This window comes from Chenopodium quinoa, unplaced genomic scaffold (assembly GCF_001683475.1).
Source record: "Chenopodium quinoa cultivar QQ74 unplaced genomic scaffold, ASM168347v1, whole genome shotgun sequence".
Lineage (NCBI taxonomy): Eukaryota > Viridiplantae > Streptophyta > Magnoliopsida > Caryophyllales > Amaranthaceae > Chenopodium > Chenopodium quinoa.
The window spans coordinates 1,273,767-1,286,940 of NW_018744032.1; the positions used below are offsets into that span (position 1 = coordinate 1,273,767).

The following is a 13,174-nucleotide window of genomic DNA, read 5'->3' on the forward strand; positions in this document are numbered from 1 at the left end:
AAAAAACTTGCTGCTCAGGCGGCTAAGAAGGTTAGACCGTATGACTTGGGATTTATGTGTACAATTTTTTGCTTTCCCGTCTGACCCTTTGCCGCTTTGTTTCAGGATGGGAGCAAAACACCCCGCTCCCTTCAGAAGCAGATTCGGCCAAGTCCGCCTGCATTAGAGCCTGCATCTAAGGTGCAGAAAACAACATCTACTGTCCTGGCCTCTACCGGCGGTAAATCAATAAATACCCCAGGCAGGTCAACTGCTGAAAACGTGGCCTCAAAAGAGGTCACCCAAATAAGGGCCAAAACGGGTCCATCTACAGACGGAGGACCAAGAGGTCCCCCACAAGGTACAAACCCTTTCAACCTCACGCTGCTTGACCTACCCATGCGGGTTAAGTCATATTCTCAGTTTAAGCCGGGAGATTCTCCGATCAGTCGGCTGTCCGTAGGTGGAGCATATGCAGCTTTCTCACCGTCTGTTTCTGGTGCAGATAATTCCCCTCGCTGGCCGAATGCAACTTAGAATGCCCGAGCCATGCCGAAAGCCGTCCCCCGGGACGAGAAGGAAGCGATCCCTAGGATCCACACCTTCAATGCCGACCGTGTAATGGTCGTGCTAGCTGACGTAAGTTTAAAGTGCCCACACGTCATCTTATTTTATGTATGCACGTCCGATATTTCTACCGTGTAATGCTTTTGCAGGCGCTGCTGCGCGTGGAAGGGCTCAAAAAGGCCTATATACGCAAACAGGAGGAGGTAAGGAGAGCCAAACGGGTTGTAGATGATGCACATAATGTTGCTGAATATTCAATGATTATGCATGACTTAGAAACCAAATCTATAATCATGCGACAGGCGGGCCAGGTCAAGACCCTCCAACAGGCCCTCAAAGAGTCCTAGACCAAAGTGGACAATCTTCAGGCGGCCCTGGACAATGCCGAAGATGAGCTCAAGAAGCATGAGGAGCCCCTCAAACGGCTGGACCAGGTGGAGAAGACTAGCTCCCACCTGCAAAAAGAAAATGACCGTCAGGTCAAAATGGCGGCTGCTGCACAGGGCAACTTCCAGGCCACCCTTGAAGCTGAAAAGAGCCGGCTCATTGAGGAGAATGAGCAGGACTGCGAGAACCGGAGGAGGAGGGCGTTCTCCATTATCCATCTGGGGACAGACTACAACGTCTGGGAGCTTGCCTACAAATACGCAGATCTTGCCATTCTGGCTGAGAAGGAAGGCAAGCCGGGGCCTAAACCCTATGTATAATGGTTTGAGGCGGCTGGCCGCGAGGAGGCAGTCGAGGATGAAGTTGTTCCTGGCTCCGTTCCCATCACCGACCCAGCTCATCCGGAAGGAACTCAGGCTCCAGCTGACCGGGTGACCGTTCAGATAGAATAGCAACGACCTCCCGGCCTTAGTGCCGTGCATTACCTTGTAATAGCGCCGGAAGGGTCGGCGTATTCTGCTGTTGTTTTCTATTTCGAGTATTGATATATTTCACCGGCTGTGCCGGTTTTATTTGTAAACATTTCCACCAGCAGAGCCGGCTTTTGAATGAATTTCTTCTGCACTACCTTTGCACAAAATTAAAAATTTAAAATTTTTTTTTACTCTTTGCAAGTATATTACCGCATGAACCTGAACCAGACTGGGTTGGGTTAGGGTAGTTTCCCCTGGATAGGGGGCTGGCAGAAGTGACATGGTGCTAGGCGGCTATCAATATGCAATAGTACAAATATTAATAATTTAGCTAAGTGCTAACATCAGACTGAATGCCAGCCGGTTTCTACTGATTTGCCGGCTGGTGCTTTTGTAAAGGCCTTTGCGTAGGTTTAGGGTGTCCATTTGCCGGTTGGGCTTTTGCAAGAACACCTTTGCATAGGTTATAGCCTAAACCAAATGTTTGAGGCCTACCTTCTATTAGTGAGTCAGGCGGCGACATTGGGTATCGACTGTCTGTTTTGAGACTAGCCTTTGTTGATACTTTTTCCAAAGAGCGAGCCGACTGCATGTTTGGGAATGCTAGTCTGCGTTTCTTTGGTGCAATGGATCATTCAGGCGGGCAGGGCCGCCTGAAGTTTGATCACTAGAACAATTTTCCACCCAAATGGGAGATGTTCTCTTCGATGAATTCACCCGTATGGGTGTCACCGGATGATTCGTTAGTTCTCGGGGCCGCTTGTGTTGAGCACAAGACAAGGCGCATGGCTTCCCAGTAGGCCTCCTCATCATACATCATGATGCGGAGGGTTGACTCATAGTGCTCAATGGGGAGTACCACCTCGGTGTCGTATGTCATACAAAATGGAGTTTCACCAGTTGCCCCTATTTCGGTTGTCCTGATGGCCCAAAGGATGTGACATAATTTCTCTGCCCATAGTCCACCGGCTCTTTCCACCTTCTTCTTTATACCGTATGAGATAAGCTTGTTAAAAGCCTCTACTTGTCTGTTTGCCTGAGGTCGGCCAACGGATGCAAAACAATGGGAGATTCCTTGGTCCCCCAACCAGCTCTTGAGGATAGGCGTTTCAAATTGTGGTCCGTTGTCATAAACCATAGACACTGGAACCCAAACCGGGTGATCACGTTTCTCTAGATGAAGGAGATCACATCCTTTGCTTTTATGCTTTTAACCGCCTCTGCTTCAACCCATTTGGTGAAGTAGTCCACTGCCACCAAAATGTTGCGGCGACCGCTTGATGCAGGGGCTTAAGGACCCAGAATGTCCATGCCACACTTTGCGAATGGAACCGGACTGTGGATGGCTGTTAGATCATTTGCTGGTCGATGTATCAACCGGGCAAACTTTTGGCATTTGTCACACCGTTTCACCAAATCCGTGGCGTGTGCCTCAAGAGTGGGCCAAAAATACCCTTGCCGTCTGGCTCTTCTTGCTAGGGACCTGCCACCTATGTGTGAGGCACAAAATCCCACGTGCAGGTCCTCTAGGACTTATGTTCCCCTTTCCGGGGTTACACACTTCAGGAAAGGCTGTAGGTTCCCCTTCCGGAGGAGCTCCCCTTGGTGCATAACAAAACTTAGGGCTAGCTTCTTGAGTGCTGCTGCTTTGGAAGGGACATCCGGCAAAGTACTGTCTGTCAAATAAGCCCGGATGGGGTCCATCCAGGTGGCACTTCGGTCTAGAATTCCAATGGGGTCATGATCAATGCTTTTTTTCTAAATGACTTTCCAAAAGACTATCCTTGGTGCATCACAAGAGGCGGATGATGCCAATTTTGAAAGGGCATCCGCCTGATTATTCTTGGATCGGGGCACTGGACTTAGATGAAATTCGTTAAGTGACGCACCTCTTCTCTGACCGCCTGCAAATATTTGATCATAGCCGGATGGGTGGCCTCGTTGTCACCATGTTACTGGCTAACGATCAACTGAGAGTCTGACTTTTCTTGCCCCTGCCGCCTTACACATGCGTATACCGGCTAGCAGGGCTTCATACTCTGCCTCATCATTCGAGGATTGGAACTTGAACCGCAGAGCATATTCAAACTTATCCCCTTCCGGAGAATGGTATGTAACGCCTGCACCACAGCCGTTCACTGTAGAACTACCGTCTACAAATAACTTCCAAACCTGATCAGGATTTTTTGGTTGCACCGGTCTAGTCATCTCGACAATGAAGTCGGCAAACGCCTGACCTTTCACTGCCCACGTGGATTCAAAAGTTATCTCAAGGCTTTGTATTTCAACAGCCCACTTGATCATTCTGTCGGATGACTCGATGGTGGTCATTGGGCGTTTGAGCAACTGGTCTGTATATACAACCACCGGGTGAGCCAAAAAGTAAGGCTTCAACCGCTTGACTGCTACGAATAGGGCCAACCCAAATTTTTCGATCATAGGGTACTAGAGCTCAGCATTTTTAAGAACATGGCTGATGAAATACACCGGGAGCTGGTTACCGGCTTTCTCAGCAAGGAGGACGGCGCTGAGGGATTGATCAGAGACGGCTAGGTACATGTAGAGAACCTCCTGGGGTAGGGGGCTCACTAGCCTTGGCAAAGAGTGCAAGTGTTGCTTTAGCCTATGGAATGCCACTTTCGCCTCTTCCGGATGGCCTGGAAGAAATAGAGGCACTTGTCGCCTGACCGGCTGAGGAACCTCCCCAACGCCGCCAGGCAACCGGTCAACTTGTGGACCTCTTTTATAGTGCGGGGAGACCGCATGTCGATGGCCGCCTGTACTTTTTCCGGATTAGCCTCTATGCTCCTTTGGTCGATCAAAAATCCGAGGAACTTCCCAAACTCAACACCAAATACACATTTCTTTGGGTTCAGCATGACCCGGTGCCGCCTGAGTGTGGTGAATGTTTCTCGGAGGTCTAATAGGTGATCCGTCTGTAGCTTGGATTTCACTATCATGTCATCAATGTACGCCTCTATATTCCTGCCAATCTGGTTGATGAAAACTGTGTTTATCATGCGCTGGAATGTAGCTGGTGCATTCTTTAACCCAAACAGCATCACCTTGTAACAAAATAACCCCTGATCAGTGACGAAGGCCGTCTTTTCCTGATCTTTTTTCCACAAGGTATTTGATGGATACTTGAATAGGCATCCATGAAACTCATTAGAGCATGACCGGCTGTTGAGTCGACCAGACTATCGATCTTTAGAAGCGGGTAACTGTCCTTGGGACATAATCTGTTCAGATCTGTGTAGTCTACACACATCCGCCAGGTACCATTCGGTTTTTTCACAAAAACAACGTTTGCTACCCAATCCGGGTAGTAGCATTGCCGGATGAACCCAGCATATAACAGCATTTTGACCTCAGCCGCTGCCCCCTGAGATCTTTCTTCACCGTGATCCATCTTTTTCTGCCTGACCGACTTCTTTTTAGGGTCCACGGCGAGCTTGTGGACGGCTAGATCCGGGCTGACGCCTGACATCTCTTCCACTTCAAAGGCAAAGATGTCCTTGAATTCCTTCAGAAGTTGAAGCAGGCCTGCTCCCAACCGTTCAAAAGCAACCGTCCCAATCTTGACGGTTCTATCAGGGCGGGTGTCGTCTAGGACGACATCGAGGCAGTCACCAGCCGGCTGAGGTCGTGATTGCTATTTTTCTTGGTTGGCGGGTTCCATTTGGAGCCGGGACTGCGGTATCGCAGTTATCGATGTCTATGGGCTTAACGTCACCGGCTGCTCCGATAGTTGGTTTGACGTCAGAGAGATAACACTCCCTAGCCGTCCTCTGGTCCCCTTTCAGGGAACCGACTTTACCATCATCCTTTTCAAATTTAACGAGCATGAGCGAGAGGACGATGACAGCCTTGGATTCGTTGAGGGTCGGACAACCAAAGATCATGTTCTAGGCGGCCAGTTCCTCTACAACTAAAAATTTTACAACCATGTGGCGTCCTTCCCCCTTTTTCACCCAGCCGGATGGGAAGATCTAGGCTTCCTACCGGATGCACTACTCCTCCCCCAAAACCAACTAGTGGGTGAGGCGCCTGGTGCATGTTACTGGATTTGTACTTGAGCTTGGTCAAGCACTGATAGCTGATCAGTTCAGACGAGTTCCCGGTACCTCTTAGAATCTGGCCAACCCTCTGATTGGCAACTTTACATTCGTTGACTATGGGATCATCGTGAGGCCGCCTGACCTTGCCTCGGTCCTTTTTCAGAAATAAGGACCTCAGGAAAGGTGTCTTTCGACGCTTGGCCCTCATCCACTGAGCTGACCAGCTTCCTGATGTTATCTTTGGTACCCCTAATGGTGGGGCCCTCTCCGGCAAAACCGCCTGCTATGGTGAAGATAGTTTTTTCATCCGTCTCAGAGTTGGTTTTGTCGTCTGCCCCTTCTTTGCTTGGGTGTTACTCTTGGCTTTGGGCAGATAGGACTTTAGAGCCCCCTCATCAGCCAGATGGTCTAATAGCCGCCTGAGGCTATAGCAACCATTAGTGTCGTGGTCGACATCCTCATGGTACTAGCAGTATTTGCTCTTGTCCTGGTTGCTTACGGGACTTTTCATCGCAGCCGATTTCTCGAGAGACATTCGGTCTTTGATCTCCATGAGGATGGAGCAGCATTCCTTCGTGAACTCGTATTTGGGAACGTACATTTCAGATTTCCGTCTGAGCTTCTGAGCCGGCTGACTACGGCGGTCTGCCGTCCAGACCTCTATTCTCTTCTTTTCGTCGGCTGTTGCTGTTGCCGGCTATCTTTTCTGTCGGATTTTTTGGAATCCGACAGCTGCTTTACAGCGCAAAGAATCGTCGCCTGTATATAGGCTTCAGCTTCCATTAACGCCTCTTAAAGGGTGGCTACCCTTTTCCGGACGAGGTCAAACTTAAAGGTCGACCCATCCTTCAGACCCTTAAAGAAGTCTGTGTAAGCAACTTCGTCAGACAGTCTTTGAATCTGAATTCTCATCGAATTGAACCGTCTAACGTAGGACCAGAGCCCTTCTCTGTCACCCTGCTGTATTTCCCCTAGGTCAAGGCTAGTCTTTTTGGCAGGGATATTCATTGAAAAATTTGACGTAAATAAGTACGCCAAAGTTCTAATGTTGTTGATGCAGCCGGCTGGTAGATTACCAAACCACTGTTGGGCGATGCCCTTCAGGGTAGCTGGGAAGTATCGCCACCAGACGACATCGTCCAACCCCTGTAGGTACATGAGGTTAGATTAGGCCATTAGGTGGTCTTCTAGGTTGGAGGTACCATCGTAAGCCCCTACTAACATGTTCTTAACCTTAGCCGGTTGTGCCGCCTAGGTTATCTCGGGGGAGAACGCTGTTAGCTGTTCTCCAAAATTTCGCAGGCGTAGCTGCCAGTCCATGGGTTGGTACGACTGCTGTACATTCCCATCAAAGAGACCTGGCTGGGTGAAAGAGGATCCACCCAGTCCATTTGGCGAACCAAATAGACCAAGCTGGATCACTTTGGGTCCAGACCGAGCGGAGGGCTCGCCCGTCTGACTCCCTAGGCTTGTTCCCGTACGCCTGTTAGAGGTGTCACGGAAACTGTCTGGGAAGGTCAACGTTGAGCCCGAAGCAGACGCTTGACTTCTCTTTTCCTGGAGGAACGTCCGGGCATCAGAGAAAGTCTTCTTGGAACCATCTAGCTGTAAGTGCCGGATGGTTTTTCTGAGTTTCGCTTCAGGGAAGCAGAGCCTGTTTGGATCGAGCTTGAGGCCCTCCCTCTCCTTTGGTTTTGGGTGAGGGGTAGGGACCCGATCTTTGATCATCTTCTTCCTAGAGGAATGCTTCTTGGCCGGCTGACTCTCTTTGGGAGTAGCTGACCGAATAAGGTTCTTGATCTCGCCCTTGAAACTATTCATGAAGGTCATGAGTTCGTTCCTGGTGACGGGAGCAGAGCCTTCTACCGCCTGGGCAGCTCCAACCGGGTTGCCGGCTGGGTTACCTGGAGCATCTTGGTTGTTATCCCGTTCCTTCTTGTCTGTGGAACGGGTGCGTTTTGTTCTAAAGGACCCGTCTCGGGCCACATAGGTGTCGACTTCATAGTCGTCACCACTTTCATGGTCCGTCTGGACCTCAGGCTCGACCAACGGCCGCTTGTCCTAATCCGGGGGTACAGGGTTATAAGTCATCTCATCAGTAGGGGATTGGAGCCCAGCTGACCAATGGTTGGGTGCCACGTGTCACATGGCCATAGGGCCACGTGTCTGGGGTATTTTTTTACCCTAAACAGCAGCAACCTCTTCTTTGAAAGGTTCTTCGATAGGCTTGATGTGGAGAGATGGATCAAAATGGGTTTGATCTTCGGTAATAGCCAAGGCGTCAAAAAGTGGGGAATTGTTGATGCTTAGCTTTTTACCGGCAGGAGGTATTGGAAGCTTGTTGTTGTCGATCAATTATTGGATGGCTTCCTTTTGTTTCCAACAACTCTCAATAGTATAACCCCTGCCTTGATGATACTTGCAATGGGCGTTGGCGTTTCAATTAGGTGATCTCCTTTCAGGCGTTGGATTTTGGATAGGTCCAATGGGAATGATCAATCCTTTGGCATGGAGACGATTGAAAGCAGTGTCATATCTCATTCCAATAAGGGTGAACTGTTTCTTTCGTTCTTTTCTTGGTCCTTGATTATTCAAGGCTAAGACATCGTTGAGATCATAGGTGCTATCATTGTTATTAGAGTAGGTGGTTTTGGAAGTAGAAAGAGTGTCATTCTTCTTTCCTTTCCAGCCACTGTTGTTACTATTATTAGCAACTTTTGCTTTCATAAGGTCATCCTCAATTTCAAATCCTATGTTATAGATGGCCTCAGAGTGTTTAAAAGTTGATATTTTAGATGCTTTTGGTACTTCTTGTTTCAGGGTTTTTGGATTCCCTTGGGAGAGTTACAATTCCGGGAATGTGCGCCGACCGTCTGTACCTGCAAAACCACGAAACTTCGGTTGGGTGATGTTCTGCCTCCAACGATCAAGTTCAAACGTCTCTGGATGTATAAAAGTGCGGAAAATAAATGGGTTTTCTCTCTGATTCAGATAGAATTCTGCAATTAATATTGCTCGGTTTTTGTGTTTGTGTTCATGAATGAATAATAAATGAGGAATTTCCTCTATTTATAGTAGAAGAGGATTATTTCCCCTATTAGGGTTACAGTGCCACGTGTCCACATCTGATTGGATCCCATTGGGCGTCTTTGGGGGCTGACATGTGTCAGCATGCCACTGGTCCTCGTGGCATAGGGTATATTTACCCCAAACATTTGCCTTCACAGGTGTGACGTGGCTTGTCACGTGGCACCTGTGACACGGGTCACATTCTGGGAAGGTGACAGTTCGTCTCCTTCCCTCCATTTTTTTAATTTTTTTTTTAAATTCGAATTTCGAATTTGAATTGGAGGGGGAGGTGACGGTTCGCCTTCTGCCCCTCCTATAAATGGGAGGCTTTCTCCTCTCATTTCATTCTTTACAAATTTTCGCAAAAATAATTCTTAGAGAAAAAAGCTCTGACATCGGCTGCTCTTGCCTTCAACCAGCTTCTTCAATTCAAACACATCCGAATACCGTCTGAGTGCTCTTTGATCAACTAACTAAGGTACCGTCTGACTTAGTCAATTTTCTCTTGTTGCATTCAATAGACCCACATCCGGTCTTTTATCGTCTAGGGCATCTTTAAGCAATTTTCTTCAAAAACGCCTTACCATCTGTTTATTTTCTTTAGCTTTCAAAAGACACACAGCCGGTCTCTTCTGCCTGTGGTATCTTCAAGCCACATTTTAAGAAAACGGTTAGATCTTCTACAAGTTTCAGTTTCTCTTCAAAGGGGTATATCCGGGCACCGTCTCGGGTATCTTCAAGCCACAAATCAGAGATCCGTCTGCTAGCTTTAAGGAGTCAACCTCCTTCCATGTTTTTCACAACTTCAAGGTACCGTCTCTGCCCCTTGCAACTTTTTTGAGTTTTTCCCGGTTGTATAGATTGTTAGAGAATAATGGACTCACCCAACACACACACGGCACGGCCTAGGGTAACCGGACACAGCTGAATCTAGGACTAGGGATGTCGTTAGGGGGTGTTTGAACCACCCTTACTCTTCTGCAAATCCGACCGTCTCTGTTCATGTGTAGGACAGAATGGCTCGGACAAGGTGGACGGTTGTAGACCCCAAGTACCAGTCCGGTGATTCAGCCGGAACTCCGGTTAATGATGCTCCTTATGACCAACAGGGCGTACTTAGCACGCCCGGAGATGAGATTCTTGAAGAATCCGGGAGCTTAGACGGTGAAGAAACCATCCAACAATCCGACTCCACTGAGTCGACGATGGAGCCAGATGCCCCTCAAGAGGACGAGGAGGCATATATTTGGCCTTCAATAAATAAACCAATAGAGGCTCTCATGAGCGCTCGGGATGTTATTTTAAACGCCACCCTCCCGGCATTCTTGGAAAAGCGCCCTATAGGGGCCGGCTGGGAAGTCGTTGTTCCGCCAGTGGAGGCGGCCGTCGTCTGGGATGACGACTTGGATCACGCTGATGATTACTTAGGCTTCTATGAGGCAGCATTCAAAGCCGGCCTCTGGTTCCCCCACCACAACACAATCAAAGTCATTCTAAGGGGCTACGACCTTGGCGTCTGGCAGCTCACACCTAACTCTTAGGTGAACATTCTTGGGTACATAGCCGCCTGTGAAATGCAGAACATAACGCCTAGTAAGGAGGCGTTTACACATATGCACTATCTTAGTCGTGCCCCAGGCGGCTGGAATGCGTGGTACACATTGACCACGCATCGGGAGTACATGATAACGTTGGAGAAGCCGTCTATGTAGACCAGCTGGAAGAGAAAATTTTACATGGTTTCTTCCCCTTCTCCGGTTGTGAACCACCAGCTGCGTCGCTATAATAAACATCCAGCTCTTCTAGGAAAGAAGTGTGCCCTCCCCAAGATACCGGAGAGGTCCTAGGATCAAATAATGGAGCCAGGCCTTTTTAAGAAAACTACCCTGCCTCTAGATGATGGGACATAAGTCATTGTCCCTAAGTTGTGGGTCCCTCATCCGAATTGGTTTAAAGACGAGGCGTTCCTTTCCGCCTGCTGTCTTAGCACTTTCTGGAGCAAACATACGTTGATTGCTTAACCGACATCTTATGCCACCTGTATGGTGTTTGAATGATCTGTAACTTTATTTTTTCTCTTTGTAGAGAAAGGACTCGAGATGGTTCCTCCCTAAAAAACTCCGGCCAAGTCAGCCGCTGAAATTCAGAAGGAACAACTTGAGAAAAAAAAGCCCAACTGGCGGCCAAAGATGATGGGGTAAGCACCGGTTGTTCTTTTTACCGTCTATATGACTTACACCCCATTTTAATACTAACCATTTGCTTTGCTTTCTTTTGAAGACGGGGAGCAAGAACGTCCCTCGGTCTCTAAGGCAAATGCTAAAAAGGCCGGGAGAGGAGCCCGCCCAACCTTCTTCACAAAGGCGGAGGGTCCCGCCTGCCCCTGCCCCTGCCTTTGCCTCTGCCAGAAGACAGCCAGCTCCTGCGAGGCCTACTTCAGCAAGCATGAGTCTGCGAGATCTAGGCTTGGGCTCAGGGCCGGCTGAGGCCAGAGCTGGGGAGCCTGAGGTTCCCTCTAGCCAGGTGCTTGTTGTTGCATCCGGCTCTAATGCGGCTGGGGGTGGTGTCACCCCTCAGCCTAAAAACCAAGGTACTATCTCACCTTTGACCACCCTAGCCGCTTGGGCCTGTTCGAGTCAAGTCCCAAGCTACTCAGTCAGGGGATTCCTGATAAAGCCGATAGAATATAGGCGCTGCAAATGCTCAGTACTTAACAGATAATCTCATGATGTAGATGCCTCTTCTCGTTGGCCGGATCTGCAAAACTACGCAAAGAGAATGCTGAGGAGTCTCACCCGGTCAGAAAAGGAGTTGGTACCGGGTATCAACCAGGTCAACATTGACTGCATCAACTCACTGCTGGCTGAGGTAATTTACCGGTTGGGATACTTTTGTGCAATATTGTTCATTGCCGGTTATAATATAACTGAGAAACTTACTTCTTTTCCGGCTGACTTTGCAGGTGATGTTGTGGGTTGATGGAATGAAGGTCCTTTGCGGAAAAAGCAAGAGGAGGTAAGGGATGCCAAGAGACGGGCAACCGAACTAATAGATGTTTCGCAAAATAACTCCCTTATGCTTGAAATCCAAACTAAAAGCTAAGAGATGAAACAAGAGGAGCTGATTAAGAAGCTCACGGCTGCTGCTGATACAGCCAACAAAAAGGCAGTCGATTGTGAACTCCAAGTCAACAAACTCAAGGCTTACGACAAAGCCTTGGGGGAGGCTGACAAGGAGAACACCGAGCTGAAGGCTGAGGTCACCCGGCAGAAAAATGAGCTGGTCCAGACCCATAAGGAGCACAAGGACCAGTTGGCGGCTGAAAAAGACTGGCTAGTCCCTGAGAACAAGCGCAATTGTGAGGAGCGCATGAAGATGGCCTGGTACATGATCCATCCGGACACCGACTACGCCTTCTTCGACTTGAGATACAAATACGATACTGAGGTATTTGACGCTCAGGTTCTCGGGACCGAGAAGACGACACCCTTTGAAGAATGGGCCGGAATCCCAAAGATGGAGGAGCACGCGGAAGGGATATTGCCAGGTGAGGCTGGAGAAGCTTAAACCCAGCAAACTCAAGAAGCCCCTCCTACTGGCCAGGGATTGCCGTCACAACAGCAACAGCAGCAGTAGTAGCTTAACCTTTTTTTATTCCTGCCTTCATCCGGCCTGCGTGTGGCGTACATTCTGTATCTTTCCCCGGACAAGGGTTCGGCTGACATTTTAATTATATATATATATATGCCGACTGTGTCGGTTTTGCTTTAATACTATTTGCTTCAATTTTTTGCAATTTTTGCCTTGAATGAAATATCTTTTTTCTTTATTATGATTCGAATTGATACATGCGGTATGCCGGATGCATTGGCTTTTTCTGCCCCTAGATGGTTGTTTGCTTATTGTTAATCCAAATCTAAGCAGGCAGCCATCCATACAAGCATCTGGACTAATAAATAGGCGGTTCTTGACCATTTTGAAATAGAATTATTCCTAAGTTGGATCTGATGGCGGTGTTTGCTTTACCCAACCTAGATTACTCGGTCAACCGGCTCCGGATTATCCTTAGGGTATCCGACAGTGCCGCTAATTGGTATATAGATGGCCTATGGCCGAACGTATGCATTTTAACCAATTGCGGATTAAGTTACAAGGTTTGGACCTTGATTTTGGAATTTGTAGCCGATTGTAGTGCTTTTTGGCAAAAGCCGACTACATACCAAGATTTGATTCACCGTCTGTAGTGCCTTGAGGCAATGACCGGTTGTATCTTGATTTCGATAGATCATTCGAACGACCATGAGTTATCTTTAACCTAACTGGTTAAAGTCGTTTAGGTTATGACTTGTAGAACAATGTACCACCCGGAAGGGAGATGTTTTCTTCGACGAATTCACCCAAATGGGCATCGCCGGATGCCTGCTCATGTTGGAGCAGGCGGTTTAAAATATGTTGGCCATTGGCCTTATGAATAACTAAGTTCGGTAGTTAGCCTTCTACTCAATTAGAGAAAACAATTGCCCGGTTTTGCATTGCACAAATGGGACTTTATACAAAAGATAATAAAAGTAAAATACTCTTTTGTTAATGTACTTTATTTACAAAAAATTTACTAGTCCTTAGAAGTAATAATTTTTC

The 13,174-nt window shown here is 48.2% G+C and overlaps 1 protein-coding gene across 1 annotated transcript; it reads left to right on the forward strand.

Moving 5' to 3' along the window:
* The first annotated feature begins 1,031 nt into the window (after window positions 1–1,031).
* Window positions 1,032–11,555, forward strand: LOC110690362 (probable endo-1,3(4)-beta-glucanase AFLA_105200). The gene is made up of 5 exons (XM_021867181.1): window positions 1,032–1,247; window positions 9,547–9,774; window positions 10,817–11,126; window positions 11,271–11,404; window positions 11,499–11,555. The coding sequence occupies exons 1-5, from the start codon at window positions 1,032–1,034 to the stop codon at window positions 11,553–11,555; spliced, it is 945 nt and encodes a 314-aa protein (XP_021722873.1).
* Window positions 11,556–13,174: the final 1,619 nt, after the last annotated feature.

What these genes read in the sequence shown, in the direction of transcription:
- LOC110690362 (XM_021867181.1), top strand. Translation starts at nt 1,032, where the DNA reads ATGGCGGCTGCTGCACAGGGCAACTTCCAGGCCACCCTTGAAGCTGAA. An exon ending in AGCCGGGGCCTAAACCCTAT is followed by an intron (nt 1,248 to 9,546) that starts GTATAATGGTTT and finishes GTTCATGTGTAG; the next exon opens with GACAGAATGGCTCGGACAAG. An exon ending in TCAACTCACTGCTGGCTGAG is followed by an intron (nt 11,405 to 11,498) that starts GTAATTTACCGG and finishes CTGACTTTGCAG; the next exon opens with GTGATGTTGTGGGTTGATGG.